Source organism: Haliotis rufescens, unplaced genomic scaffold, assembly GCF_023055435.1.
Source record: "Haliotis rufescens isolate VD_foot unplaced genomic scaffold, xgHalRufe1.0.p SCAF_36, whole genome shotgun sequence".
NCBI lineage: Eukaryota > Metazoa > Mollusca > Gastropoda > Lepetellida > Haliotidae > Haliotis > Haliotis rufescens.
The window spans coordinates 2,789,631-2,804,380 of record NW_025964068.1 but is presented as its reverse complement, the minus strand read 5'-3'; the positions used below and the strand labels follow the sequence as shown (position 1 = coordinate 2,804,380).

At 40.0% G+C, this 14,750-nt stretch overlaps 1 protein-coding gene across 1 annotated transcript in view; it reads left to right on the top strand.

Annotated features, from left to right (window-relative positions):
• The first annotated feature begins 360 nt into the window (after positions 1-360).
• The window catches only part of LOC125372113, a 144,207-nt gene continuing 129,817 nt past the window's right edge, over positions 361-14,750 (top strand). Inside the window, exon 1 of the mRNA XM_048381151.1 lies at positions 361-589. Within this exon, the coding sequence (XP_048237108.1) occupies positions 545-589 (45 nt within the window). The 5' untranslated portion in view covers positions 361-544. The remainder of the gene's footprint in view (positions 590-14,750) is intronic.

Here is a 14,750-nt window from a genome sequence, read left to right as displayed (position 1 = left end):
ATTTATTTTTATATGTTGTCTGTCGAAAGAGTAAAATAATGTTGTTGTTTTTCTGGAGAAAGAGGTTCATCAAATTACGTGCTGTTTGCAACTCGGAATCCCAAGACAAGGCGTTAGATTAGATCAAAGAAACACCGCAAATATTTGATTGGTCAGCGGGACCGGTATGGGAGTACCCACTTCCAGAGCGGGGGTGGCCGGCACTTGTTGCCAGGCCCCCTGTCAACAAATAAGACGCGCTATGCTTTTTTCACACTGTTTGAAAGGTCCTCAAGAGTATTGAAATAAACTGTAGGAGGTGTCTATGGCATACTTAGATCCGATTCACATGCGCGGAATGTAGTGACGAGTCTGTAAATCACATGTCACCCCCTAGGGTTTAACGGTACCGCAGTTCTCGTTGATTTAACGAGCGAGCATGCTATGTCGGTAGGATGTAAACATTGTCATTGTGTTGGGAGAGGGGAATGGCCGGTAGCAGTGGACACGTGTGTCGGTCGGCTGGACATGTACCTGGCATACTGGATACCTACCAAGTGACACCATGACGGAATATATCGGCAAGGACGAACAGACCCTGCGTTCTCTTGTAAGTTAACGTGTATATACTTACACATGTTCCCAGAAAACAATTTCCCAGGTCTCTATTGTTTAGGATTGACAACCTGCAGAAACATGTCGGCGTACTAAAATAATCTTCTTAATAGATGTAAGAGCAGTTTCATAATTCAAATAAAAACCATAAACCTCACTACAGTGCGCCGACCTGTATTCGTGTTGGACTCTACATTATTGTGTACACTGGAAGTGACATGACGTCCCGTACCGTACCCTAATGACAGGACCTACTGCAGAGGGCCTCGCGTTATTCTGCTGTGTTTAGTGAATGACACTAGATATAATATCTTTACACATGAGTGGGTATAGGCATTACTTCAATAGAACAAACCATAAGGTAAGGGGAAATGAGTATTAAAATATTCAATGTTTTGATATTGTTGACTGATGGATGCTCTCAATCACAAGCTGCATTGAATGTGGTTGGGCATATGCTTTGATGTGTATGACATTGCCTTGTGATTGTCGGTGACTTGTCACTCTTTTGTCTGTGTATGACATTGCCTACTGATTGTCAGTGACATGTCACACTTTTGTCTGTGTATGACATTGCCCACTGATTGTCGGTGACATGTCACACTTTTGTCTGTGTATGACATTGCCTTGTGATTGTCGGTGACATGTCAGACTTTTGTCTGTGTATGACATTGCCTACTGATTGTCGGTGACATGTCACACTTTTGTCTGTGTATGACATTGCCCACTGATTGTCAGTGACATGTCACACTTTTGTCTTTCCATGACATTGCCTTGTGATTGTCGGTGACATGTCACACTTTTGTCTGTGTATGACATTGCCTACTGATTGTCGGTGACATGTCACACTTTTGTCTGTGTATGACATTGCCTTGTGAGTGAGTGAGTGAGTGAATATGGTTTTACGCCACTTTTAGCAATATTCCAGCAATATCACGGCGGGGGACACCAGAAATGGGCTTCACACATTGTACCCATGTCGGGAATCGAACCCGGGTCTTCGGCGTGACGAGCGAACGCCTTAACCACTAGGCTACCCGACCGCCCCTCATTGCCTTGTGATTGTCGGTGACATGTCACACTTTTGTCTGTGTATTACTTTGCCTACTGATTGTCGGTGACATGTCACACTTTTGTCTGTGTATGACATTGCCTACTGATTGTCGGTGACATGTCACACTTTTGTCTGTGTATGACATTGCCTTCTGATTGTCAGTGACATGTCACACTTTTGTCTGTGTATGACATTGCCTTGTGATTGTCGGTGACATGTCACACTTTTGTCTGTGTATGACATTGCCTACTGATTGTTGGTGAAATGTGGCACTTTTGTCTGTGTATGACATTGCCTTGTGATTGTCGGTGACATGTCACACTTTTGTCTGTGTATGACATTGCCTACTGATTGTCGGTGACATGTCACACTTTTGTCTGTGTATGACATTGCCTACTGATTGTCGGTGACATGTCACACTTTTGTCTGTGTATGACATTGCCTACTGATTGTTGGTGACATGTCAGACTTTTGTCTGTGTATGACATTGCCTTCTGATTGTCGGTGACATGTCACACTTTTGTCTGTGTATGACATTGCCTTGTGATTGTCGGTGACATGTCACACTTTTGTCTGTGTATGACATTGCCTACTGATTGTTGGTGAAATTTGACACTTTTGTCTGTGTATGACATTGCCTTGTGATTGTCGGTGACATGTCACACTTTTGTCTGTGTATGACATTGCCTACTGATTGTCGGTGACATGTCACACTTTTGTCTGTGTATGACATTGCCTTGTGAGTGAGTGAGTGAGTGAATATGGTTTTACGCCGCTTTTAGCAATATTCCAGCAATATCACGGCGGGGGACACCAGAAATGGGCTTCACACATTGTACCCATGTCGGGAATCGAACCCGGGTCTTCGGCGTGACGAGCGAACGCCTTAACCACTAGGCTACCCGACCGCCCCTCATTGCCTTGTGATTGTCGGTGACATGTCACACTTTTGTCTGTGTATGACATTGCCTTGTGATTGTCGGTGACATGTCACACTTTTGTCTGTGTATGAGATTGCCTACTGATTGTTGGTGAAATGTGACACTTTTGTCTTTGCATTACATTGCCTTGTGATTGTCGGTGACTTGTCACACTTTTGTCTGTGTATGACATTGCCTACTGATTGTTGTGACATGTCAGACTTTTGTCTGTGTATGACATTGCCTACTGATTGTCGGTGACATGTCAGACTTTTGTCTGTGTATGACATTGCCTACTGATTGTCGGTGACATGTCACACTTTTGTCTGTGTATGACATTGCCTACTGATTGTCGGTGACATGTCACACTTTTGTCTGTGTATGACTTTGCCTACTGATTGTCGGTGACATGTCACACTTTTGTCTGTGTATGACATTGTCTACTGATTGTCGGTGACATGTCACACTTTTGTCTGTGTATGACATTGCCTTGTGATTGTCGGTGACATGTCACACTTTTGTCTGTGTATGACATTGCCTACTGATTGTCGGTGACATGTAACACTTTTGTCTGTGTATGACTTTGCCTACTGATTGTCGGTGACATGTCACACTTTTGTCTGTGTATGACATTGCCTACTGATTGTCGGTGACATGTCACACTTTTGTCTGTGTATGACATTGCCTACTGATTGTCGGTGACATGTCACACTTTTGTCTGTGTGTGACATTGCCTACTGATTGTCGGTGACATGTCACACTTTTGTCTGTGTATGACTTTGCCTACTGATTGTCGGTGACATGTCACTCTTTTGTCTGTGTATGACATTGCCTTGTGATTGTCGGTGACATGTCAGACTTTTGTCTGTGTATGACATTGCCCACTGATTGTCGATGACATGTCACACTTTTGTCTGTGTATGACATTGCCTTGTGATTGTTGGTGACATGTCACACTGTTGTCTGTGTATGACATTGTCTACTGATTGTCGGTGACATGTCACACTTTTGTCTGTGTATGACATTGCCTTGTGATTGTCGGTGACATGTCACACTTTTGTCTGTGTATGACATTGCCTACTGATTGTCGGTGACATGTAACACTTTTGTCTGTGTATGACTTTGCCTACTGATTGTCGGTGACATGTCACACTTTTGTCTGTGTATGACATTGCCTACTGATTGTCGGTGACATGTCACACTTTTGTCTGTGTATGACATTGCCTACTGATTGTCGGTGACATGTCACACTTTTGTCTGTGTGTGACATTGCCTACTGATTGTCGGTGACATGTCACACTTTTGTCTGTGTATGACTTTGCCTACTGATTGTCGGTGACATGTCACTCTTTTGTCTGTGTATGACATTGCCTTGTGATTGTTGGTGACATGTCAGACTTTTGTCTGTGTATGACATTGCCCACTGATTGTCGATGACATGTCACACTTTTGTCTGTGTATGACATTGCCTTGTGATTGTTGGTGACATGTCACACTGTTGTCTGTGTATGACATTGCCTACTGATTGTCGGTGACATGTCAGACTTTTGTCTGTGTATGACATTGCCTACTGATTGTCGGTGACATGTCAGACTTTTGTCTGTGTATGACATTGCCTACTGATTGTTGGTGACATGTCACACTTTTGTCTGTGTATGACATTGCTTACTGATTGTCGGTGACATGTCACACTTTTGTCTGTGTATGACATTGCCCACTGATTGTCGGTGACATGTCACACTTTTGTCTGTGTATGACATTGCCTACTGATTGTCGGTGACATGTCACACTTTTGTCTGTGTATGATATTGCATTGTGATTGTCGGTGACATGTCACACTTTTGTCTGTGTATGACATTACCTACTGATTGTCAGTGACATGTCACACTTTTGTCTGTGTATGACATTGCCTGCTGATTGTCGGTGACATGTCACACTTTTGTCTTTGCATGACATTGCCTTGTGAATGTCGGTGACATGTCACACTTTTGTCTGTGTATGACATTGCCTACTGATTGTCGGTGACATGTCACACTTTTGTCTGTGTATGACATTGCCTACTGATTGTTGGTGAAATGTGACACTTTTGTCTTTGCATGACATTGCCTTGTGATTGTCGGTGACATGTCACACTTTTGTCTGTGTATGACATTGCCTACTGATTGTCGGTGACATGTCACACTTTTGTGTGTGTATGACTTTGCCTACTGATTGTCGGTGACATGTCACACTTTTGTCTGTGTATGACATTGTCTACTGATTGTCGGTGACATGTCACACTTTTGTCTGTGTATGACATTGCCTACTGATTGTCGGTGACATGTCACACTTTTGTCTGTGTATGACATTGCCTACTGATTGTTGGTGAAATGTGACACTTTTGTCTTTGCATGACATTGCCTTGTGATTGTCGGTGACATGTCACACTTTTGTCTGTGTATGACATTGCCTACTGATTGTCGGTGACATGTCACACTTTTGTCTGTGTATGACTTTGCCTACTGATTGTCGGTGACATGTCACACTTTTGTCTGTGTATGACATTGCCTACTGATTGTCAGTGACATGTCACACTTTTGTCTGTGTATGACATTGCCTACTGATTGTTGGTGAAATGTGACACTTTTGTCTTTGCATGACATTGCCTTGTGATTGTCGGTGACATGTCACACTTTTGTCTGTGTATGACATTGCCTACTGATTGTCGGTGACATGTCACACTTTTGTCTGTGTATGACTTTGCCTACTGATTGTCGGTGACATGTCACACTTTTGTCTGTGTATGACATTGCCTACTGATTGTCGGTGACATGTCACACTTTTGTCTGTGTATGACATTGCCTACTGATTGTCGGTGACATGTCACACTTTTGTCTGTGTATAACATTGCCTTGTGATTGTCGGTGACATGTCAGACTTTTGTCTGTGTATCACATTGCCTACTGATTGTCGGTGACATGTCACACTTTTGTCTGTGTATGACATTGCCTACTGATTTTTCGGTGACATGTCACACTTTTGTCTGTGTATGACTTTGCCTACTGATTGTCGGTGACATGTCACACTTTTGATTGTGTATGACATTGTCTACTGATTGTCGGTGACATGTCACACTTTTGTCTGTGTATGACATTGCCTTGTGATTGTCGGTGACATGTCACACTTTTGTCTGTGTATGACATTGCCTACTGATTGTCGGTGACATGTCAGACTTTTGTCTGTGTATGACATTGCCTTGTGATTGTCGGTGACATGTCACACTTTCGTCTGTGTATGACATTGCCCACTGATTGTCGGTGACATGTCACACTTTTGTCTGTGTATGACATTGCCCACTGATTGTTGGTGACATGTCACACTTTTGTCTGTGTATGACATTGCCTTCTGATTGTCGGTGACATGTCACACTTTTGTCTGTTGAGCATTAGGAATTGCATGTACATCATGATGGTTAAGTAGTTCTTTGTGTTAAAGTAGTCATCATCCAAAGAAAAAATGCACATTTAATAACTTTACCGTGCCAATTACAAAGTGCCTGTGCCAGAAGTCCAAAGAGAGACCTTGTGGTTTTACAGTGCTTACTGGCAATTATTATGATATGAATTACATTTTTTTCAGTTAAAGGCAGTCTTTGTGTTTCATCTGTAATGGGTGTTTGTTGAAAACACAGGTAATATGGGAGTGTTAATGCAGTATTCTTGACATCTGGGATTTACAAAATACATGTATAGACAACATACAATTACTAGAGGACAGCTTGAAATTATAACTGAATGAAATCAATCAAATATTATTTTGTGTCAAGGGCACTACCAATATTGGCCACCAGAAGAAAACTTTACCTTGGTATCTTAGATTAAATATTGAGAAATGACAATTTGACAAGGGGAGCAAACACCTTGTTTGACTGAATAACTGCAAATATATTCTGATCAGGAAAACAAAATATTTGATACACAACATAGTTTTGTGACACGCCTACATAATAACAATCATCATAATAATAATCCTAAAGTAGTGTTTAGAGAATAAATAGTTCCAGAATGTTGGTGAATGTTTTGTTCACTACCACGTAATGGACTTGGTGTGTGACAGTGTCTTGATACCTGTCTACAGCAAGCTTAGTGAAGGCAGGAAAACATTGCATGGAAACATGACCTTCATGACTGAAATCAATAACACTTATCAGGTCCTTTTCTTGCAAGGATACACAAATGTATAAAAAATGTCTTGTGAAGAAAAGTAATATCAATAAGTTTTATGGCCATGTATAGGCTCTCATCGATTATCTTTATCTGCCGGTATTTCATTATTTCCTGACACTTTCCGTACTTGCCTTTACTTGATGTTGTACAAATGATGTTCACTGTAGCCCCATGGAGAGGAAATGAAAAGATTAAGTACAAAGAATCCATGTTTAACACATTATTGATATTAATTAGAATCAACATGATTAAAGGTTGAAAACAAGGTTTGTCCTATATAATATCCTATGGAGTTTATCAGTGCTTTGTGTCCCAAGTATAAGAGATGTAATGAGGTGGATGTACATGCACTATACAGTCTTTCAGCAGAGCAACAAACACATCTGCGAATATAGTTTGATGATAAAATTTATGATATCTTTACAAAAAGTTGCTTAAAGTATAATTTATTTTGGAATGAAGTCCTTGTTTACTGTAGCATTACCATGGTTACTCTAATACTAAGTGTCACTTACAAAGGCGAGTAGAGTGTGATTAGCAGTGTCCAACCAGCTTTACTGCACTGCATATTGTGAAGTGACTACCTGAACATGCACAGGGAGGAACAAGGAGAGTCTTGTCATGTTTACGATAGTACAGCTGTATCAAGGAGCTTTATTGCTTGTTAGACTTATGACCAGCAGGCTAAGTTGAGAATTATTTATGTTTGTTTTCTTGTTTGTTACTGGGCTGTATGACAATGGCCAGTATATAATCAAGTCTGGACCAGACAATCCAGTGGCTGATATTATGAGCAATGACCCACACAACCATCATTGGTTGCTAGAGACCAGTTCTAACCTGTATTCCAATGGGAGATAATTTATGAGAACTAGAGATGAAATTATCTTCTTCCTATTTTACATATGAATCTTTCCCATGTTTCTCTATTTCAGTGTTTGCTATATAACCCATCTCTAATTATGCTTCACAGAATATCCTTTTCATTGAAAATAAGACAAGCTTTTCTTGTGAAGTCAGGCTTGAACAAAGTCCAATTACATCATCTTGTTCAGCATTGTTCTGTATAATCCATGAATCACTATGCACTTGCATGCTACAATTGGCCTTATACCTTTTAGTTGGTTTTATACCAGACCAGATGTAAAAAGAAATTCCCTGAAATTAGAAAAAAATGACAGTGACGCTTACTTTTTACGCGCCTCTGCTTTGTAATTGGGTGAACATGGTGAAATGGAAAAACGTGAGATTTTATCACCACTGTTTGTTAATAAATGGGGAGTAATGTCTTTGTTCTAATCAATTATGTTCAGTATTTTACTGTGTTTTAGTTTTAGTTGCAATACTAATCTGGAAGTTGAATTAAAAAAACACATTTAATTTTAGGCCTACATTTTTGTAAAGCAACAGATAAAAAATAAAAGGCCTTATATTTAGCAACCTGTCCACAAAGGCGACTAATGGGATTGGGTGGTCAGGCTAGCTGACTTGGTTGATGCATGTCATCGATACCAATTGCATGGATCGATGCTCATGATATTAATCACTGGATTGTGTGGTCCAGACTCGATTGCATGACTTACTGTGTGATAATATTGCATACTTAGTAGTAGCATGTGAAACATTGTTACATTCATATACAGTATTTGTTAAGCTCCTTATATCATATCAATGTCATATCAACATGAATATTGTGTGCAGTGTATAACTTTCAGCTTTTCTTGTTAACAAATCAATATGTGTATAACTACCATGACTATAGTACAACTCTTTAGGCAATCAGTTAGGGATTTCATGATACATGTCACACGCTACGATACATATCTCGAAACTGCATAAACATCATCTCAGTCATCAGAGATAATGGTATAGAAGGACAACTGACTAATACCCATCAATATGACACTACTGTATTATATTTGGCAGCAAGGAAAAGCTAGTCAGTGTTCTTATCGGGCCGGTTTCGTATCTGAACGTTATGAGGAATTAAAGAAATAGTTTGTACTTGCTTATTGATATTGATGCGAGCTCAACAATTGACGTGCAGTTAAATGTTAATCGATGCCATGTTAAGTGTATCAGGAATTGTATTGTGAAAAGTTTGAAGATGATGCACCAGTGTACCAGCGAAAATGTGAGAATATTACTGAGAACACATGTATGCTTGTGATTTGTCGGCTCGAATTAGCTATAGAAAACATGCACCAGTGCAACCTATTATTGAAAAATGCAACCTAATGTTTATGTCTACATGTACCAAGAGTATGTCAAATGATTTCAATGTCCATGTCTAACTTACCATTACCAAACACAAAATAGATATTTAATTACAGTCAATACCTCTAAAGACTATTTTCCATACTACATCACTAATTCCTGTGTTTTGTGTAATGTCAGGGTATGAAACTCCCAAAATTGTCAGCCAGACCACAGGACTGGCTAGCTGAAATACTTGCCAGCCCTGACCAAAACCTGCCTGCCCACTATAATCATATGTTTCTCAGGATAATTTAATTGAAACTTTAATTCGAATTCATTAAACATGTAGTAATGCAAGAAAAGAAATAGCAAACACTTTTTAGGTCAGATTTGTATTTAATATCCTAGAATACATCATGTAAATAATGCGTATGATCGGGAAATATTTAGAATATTTTTACATATGAAATATAACCCGACCGTCGGGCAGGGGGATTTGAAAATCTGGCAGCCCGAGTTGAAATCAACCCGTCTCGGACGGTCGGGCAGGCAGGTATTTCGAACACTGGTAATGTGTAATACTTTCTTGGGCTAATTCATCAAACTGGTGTACTTCAAGATTCTGTTCATATGTTCCTATTATGTTTTACAGCAATGCATCATAAATGTATGTGACACTGGCAGCAGACTGGCCTATGATTCAACTTTCATAACTTTATGGGACAAGGGTCCCCATCTTGTTTGGTATATCTTGTTTTCACGTCAACATGCACCTGGTGCAAGTTTAATCAAGTTCCTTAAATCGAGCCCTGTGCATAGACAGGTATCCTGTGTAGATAAGATAAGATAAGATAATATTTATTGCAGAAACGTTCCATTACGGGACAGATGCAATTTTAAAAGACAAGACATTATGACCATGGCAGTGTATATGTTAGATGTTAATCGATGCCATGTTAAGTGTATCAGGAATTGTATTGTGAAAGGTTTGACGATGATGCACCAGTGTACCAGCGAAAATGTGAGAATATTACTGAGAACACATGTATGCTTGTGATTTGTCGGCTCGAGTTAGCTATAGAAAACATGCACCAGTGGAGAATATGTTGTTTCTGCTAGGGAAGTACACCTATGTCGGAGTACAGTACCTTATGCTATGTTACTACTGATCAAGGCAGCATATAGGAAATTGTCTGGTACAAGCTTGTTGTCAAGTAGTGCAATTACCTAGTTCCTGGTTCAGTGGAACAGAGGAAGGCAGCACTTCAAAAGACTGTTTAGAGGTGGGGGTGGAGAGGGGGAGGTCTAGCAGGGGAGGATACACTGCCACGGTCACCTCCATCATGTAGAGTTGGGGGTGTAGAGGGGGGTGGGGGAGGTCTAGCAGGGGAGGATACACTGCCACGGTCACCTCGATCATGTAGATTTGGGAGTGGAGAGGGGGGTGGGGAAGGTCTAGAGTTGGAGGATACACTCGTGAGGTGAGTGACCTCACACCAAGGGTTGTGTGTGTTGTGTGTGTCTTGTGAGGTGAGCGCCGTCACACCAAGGGTTATGTGTGTTGTGTGTGTCTAGTGAGGTGAGCGTTGTCACACCAAGGGTTGTGTGTGTTGTGTGTGTCTAGTGAGGTGAGCGTTGTCACACCAAGGGTTGTGTGTGTTGTGTGTGTCTAGTGAGGTGAGCGCCGTCACATCAAGGGTTGTGTGTGTTGTGTGTGTCTAGTGAGGTGAGCGTCGTCACACCAAGGTTTGTGTGTGTTGTGTGTGTCTAGTGAGGTGAGCGTCGTCACACCAAGGGTTGTGTGTGTTGTGTGTGTCTAGTGAGGTGAGCGTTGTCACACCAAGGGTTGTGTGTGTTGTGTGTGTCTAGTGAGGTGAGCGCCGTCACACCAAGGGTTGTGTGTGTTGTGGTACAAGGAGGAGGTAATCTGATCTATCTAACACCTAATCTTTACCAGGTGAAGGGCCATTAAGGTGGGAATAGTGCCTGTAATTACTGCCCCTCAACCTGTAACGAGCAAGGATAGCATACATGACATGTCCTACAATACTTGCTGTAGTTGAATAAAGGCAAGGGTTCTCGGGCTGGAGTGGTATTGTTTTACATGTGGCAGGTGACCTCTTGAAGGGCGCCGATGGTAGTTTCAATGATATTCTGTATGGACACACATCACTTCATGTTATAAAGTAGCTTCATATATTAGATATAGCATACACTCATCATCAGTGGTAGAACAGCTAGCTTGTTACTTGTATGTTTTCCTACACAACTGCAGACAATGCCCTTCCATCCCTTTCCAATAACAACAGTGTGTACACAATGTATACTTCACAGCTCACCTGGCTGTATCCTGGGTGACACTAGCTGCTATATGTCTTGTACATGCTGACCAGGGCCCTGTTCCACAAAGTGACCTTAGTGCTAAGTTGGTCGTAACTCCCATACTTTACCATAGGCTTATGATCAATGTAGCTCTAAGGTCGCTTTGTGGAACAGGGCCCTGCTGGGGGATGCACTGAGGGAGCCTCATTTTGTTGTGGCTGTCAGAACAGCAATGTTTATTTCTCTGACAAGTCATTATTTGCCTGAATAATTGTTCAGCTCACCAAGCCGTTTTGTTAACCATGCTAACATCTTCCACGTGAACATGTTACAGGTTTTTGGTATTCGTCTGTTATCACTGAAACTTAAAAATACTTATTCTCCACATCTACTGAACATTTTCACATAACTTGTTCCCTTTGTCCATATGTACAACAAAGCAGACTTTTCCTTTTGAAGAATTCAAAATGTTTGCCAGAGTAGCTCAATTTAGTGAGGAAAAACACCTCCTTCTCACCAACCTTTTCTCACCAGAAAGCATTGGACATATTGCACAGGCAGAGGCTGTACATAACATCCTTCTTCACAATGAAGTAAGGTTATAAATTTGAAAATTAAACAAATGTTGACGTAGCACAATATTGTTAGAAGTAGGGTGTTTACCCGTATGATCAGTTGAATGTTCAGTTTCATCTACCACCTGCTAACTGTACTTGTCACTTTATATGCTCTTAGCCAGCTCAGGGGTTTTATTTAAAGTGATTATCATACAGACTGCTTATTACCTCTGTAACACCAAGGAACCACCTGGTGTCCTAGAAAAGCCAACTTTATGGTGACCATAGTTCAAACAGCAAGTGTCTGTATATCTAACATCATTTATAAAAGCTTTCATCTGAAGAAAACATGAATTCTATTGCTGGAATCCCTTTTCATCTGTATGAATAGATCACTTTGTTGCAAGCAATTGGATTTAAAGCAACGGGGCACTCGGCTCTGGCCTCTAACCATCTGTCTAACACTGTCCGCTGTAGTCAATTTGCTCGCAAGAGACTGGGCTTCTGTCTGTTAGGACAGCTATATAAACTTTGAGCCAATATCTATACACATTTCTGAACACTGATTGGTTACCCATGATCTACGAAGGTTTTGATGTTACAAAGGGTGCAAGTTAGTAAACATTACTCTCTCTGTTAATTAATTTCTTCAACAGAAACAAACAAGGCAAAAAGAATGGTGGAAGCTCATCGGATGTCATTATTTGGAAACCACCCTGTTGGTTATAGTTTGATTAAAAAAAAGTATCCCGACTTTGCAAGCATTTTTTGTTTCTGATTGTGTGGATAATACGATGACTGAGATATATTTGGTTCCAAATTCTGGGTTTTAAAGCTCCATATTTAATCATGTAATAAATTCATGTCAAAAGGCCTAAAATATTAAGATGAAACATTTGATTTATTTGAGCTCATAAATGAAACACCATTTTGCAATTGCATCTAACTCTATGGATTTATTAAAGAACCATGGACATCATGAACATAGTTGTCACCTGTGCTATCTCAGCTGACCCATGAGACATGGCACCTTTGTTTAACTCTTGAAACAAACTTACGTGATCAGTTGAGACATGAACACAAGTTATAATAAAGTGAAATGCTGTATACATTTTATTATTGTAAAATTGTCAAAGATTGTTACAAAGACATGTAACATCGAACAGGTTTCTTTGTACAGCTGCAGATGAATGGGATATTGTTCTATTTTTTGGATATGGACACATGTTGATCCATTCCTCGAACAAGGTAGCTGCCTAATTTTATACATATAACTTTTGTCTGTTTTAATTACGATATTTGCATTTTGTTTTCATTCATTTACTGTAGCATTGAACAAAATCATTCTACTTCTTTTACATTATCGTGGGGAAGTTCTTTGATACGAGACCAACAACACAGTCTGTCTAAAATGTGATTCACTGAGGCAATTTATAAAATGCCTAAATATTTCAGTCATTTTACAAATTGACTAAAAAAGCTATCTGTTTATTTAACAGATTGACTAAAAATTGTTCATTGGAGCTTGAAATCATCACAATAGACTAATTATGCCAGGATTAGAAACCCAAAAATTTGAAAATAGGCATTGGCTTTTGTTTTCTTTTAATCCTAACATTTTCAGTCACTTGGTGAGGAAATTAAAGTAACAATGTTTGGTATTTGTTATCATGATAAAATAAATGGATAGATTTTTCAGCCAATTTGTAAAAAACCCTGAAATGTACTGGCATTTTGTCAAATTGTAAAAGTGAAAATTTCAGTCATTTTACACATTACACATTGACTTTAACATATACACACTATATGATAAGCAATCCTCTGGAAAAATCTTTAGTTTGTGTTACAAGTCAATATAGTGTAAATGAAAATCGGAGAATACCCCCAACCCTCCTCCTCTGAGCTGCCTGGGAAGATGACCGTGTGTATTCCTCTCTTACCCCTCGGTTGTGGTGTATATTGCTACCTTGGTCACAGACTTAATGATATACAAGGTACAATAATTGAATATTGTTGGTTACGTTATGTAACAACAGTCACTCACCTGATCAGTTGAATTGTGCTAAAACCATCACATCTTTCTTTGTTTGCATAAGAATGATTTACATTGAGCTTGGCCTTTTGGGGCCAGGAGTTTTGACCTTGTCACTTAGATAGAATCAACAAGAATCTTTAAACAAGGGAAACTGAATGTCCTTACCATATTTTAGAAAACTGGTCTTTAATGTTTGTCAGTCATCTTTGAATGTGACAGTACATTACTATGAGTGTTATGACCGGTCTGGTGTGTATTGTCCAGGGTCTGCCCCTGCTTGTGATCTGCTGACAGCCTGGCGCCCGCTACATGCACAGGACACAGAGTGTACCTGAAGAACACACTCAGTAACCTTCATGTACAGAGGTTGCAGACACATCTAGAAAGAAGTCAAATATCAGGTAGACATTGACATGAATGTTTTGTCACAGCATGTATAGCTGTTTGGCCCTGTGACAGATAGCATTATGACAAATCACCCTGCTTAGAAGTATGTCATCCACCATGCCTCATTGGGGATCATATTTGTTGTTGTGTCACATAACACACTGTGCTGGCTGTATGCTGCCATGTTCGCTGATTTACTCCCACCTAATAGAGCATAAACACAGATGGTTCAGCCTGCTTGTCAAACGTGTCTGGAAGTTACGCTCCATACATAAATTTGTTTCAATCTTATTTTAATGTGTTTGAATGTATTCTGAATGCTTCTTATGCTTCCTAAGTGCCATGGTCTCATTCTTTCATCTGTTCAATATCCTACTAGCCTTACATGTTTTGGGGCAGTAGGTCCAAGTCTGCTTGAAGTAAGTGAGTGAATGTTGTTTTACATAACATTGATGCAGCTATATCACAGTCTGGACA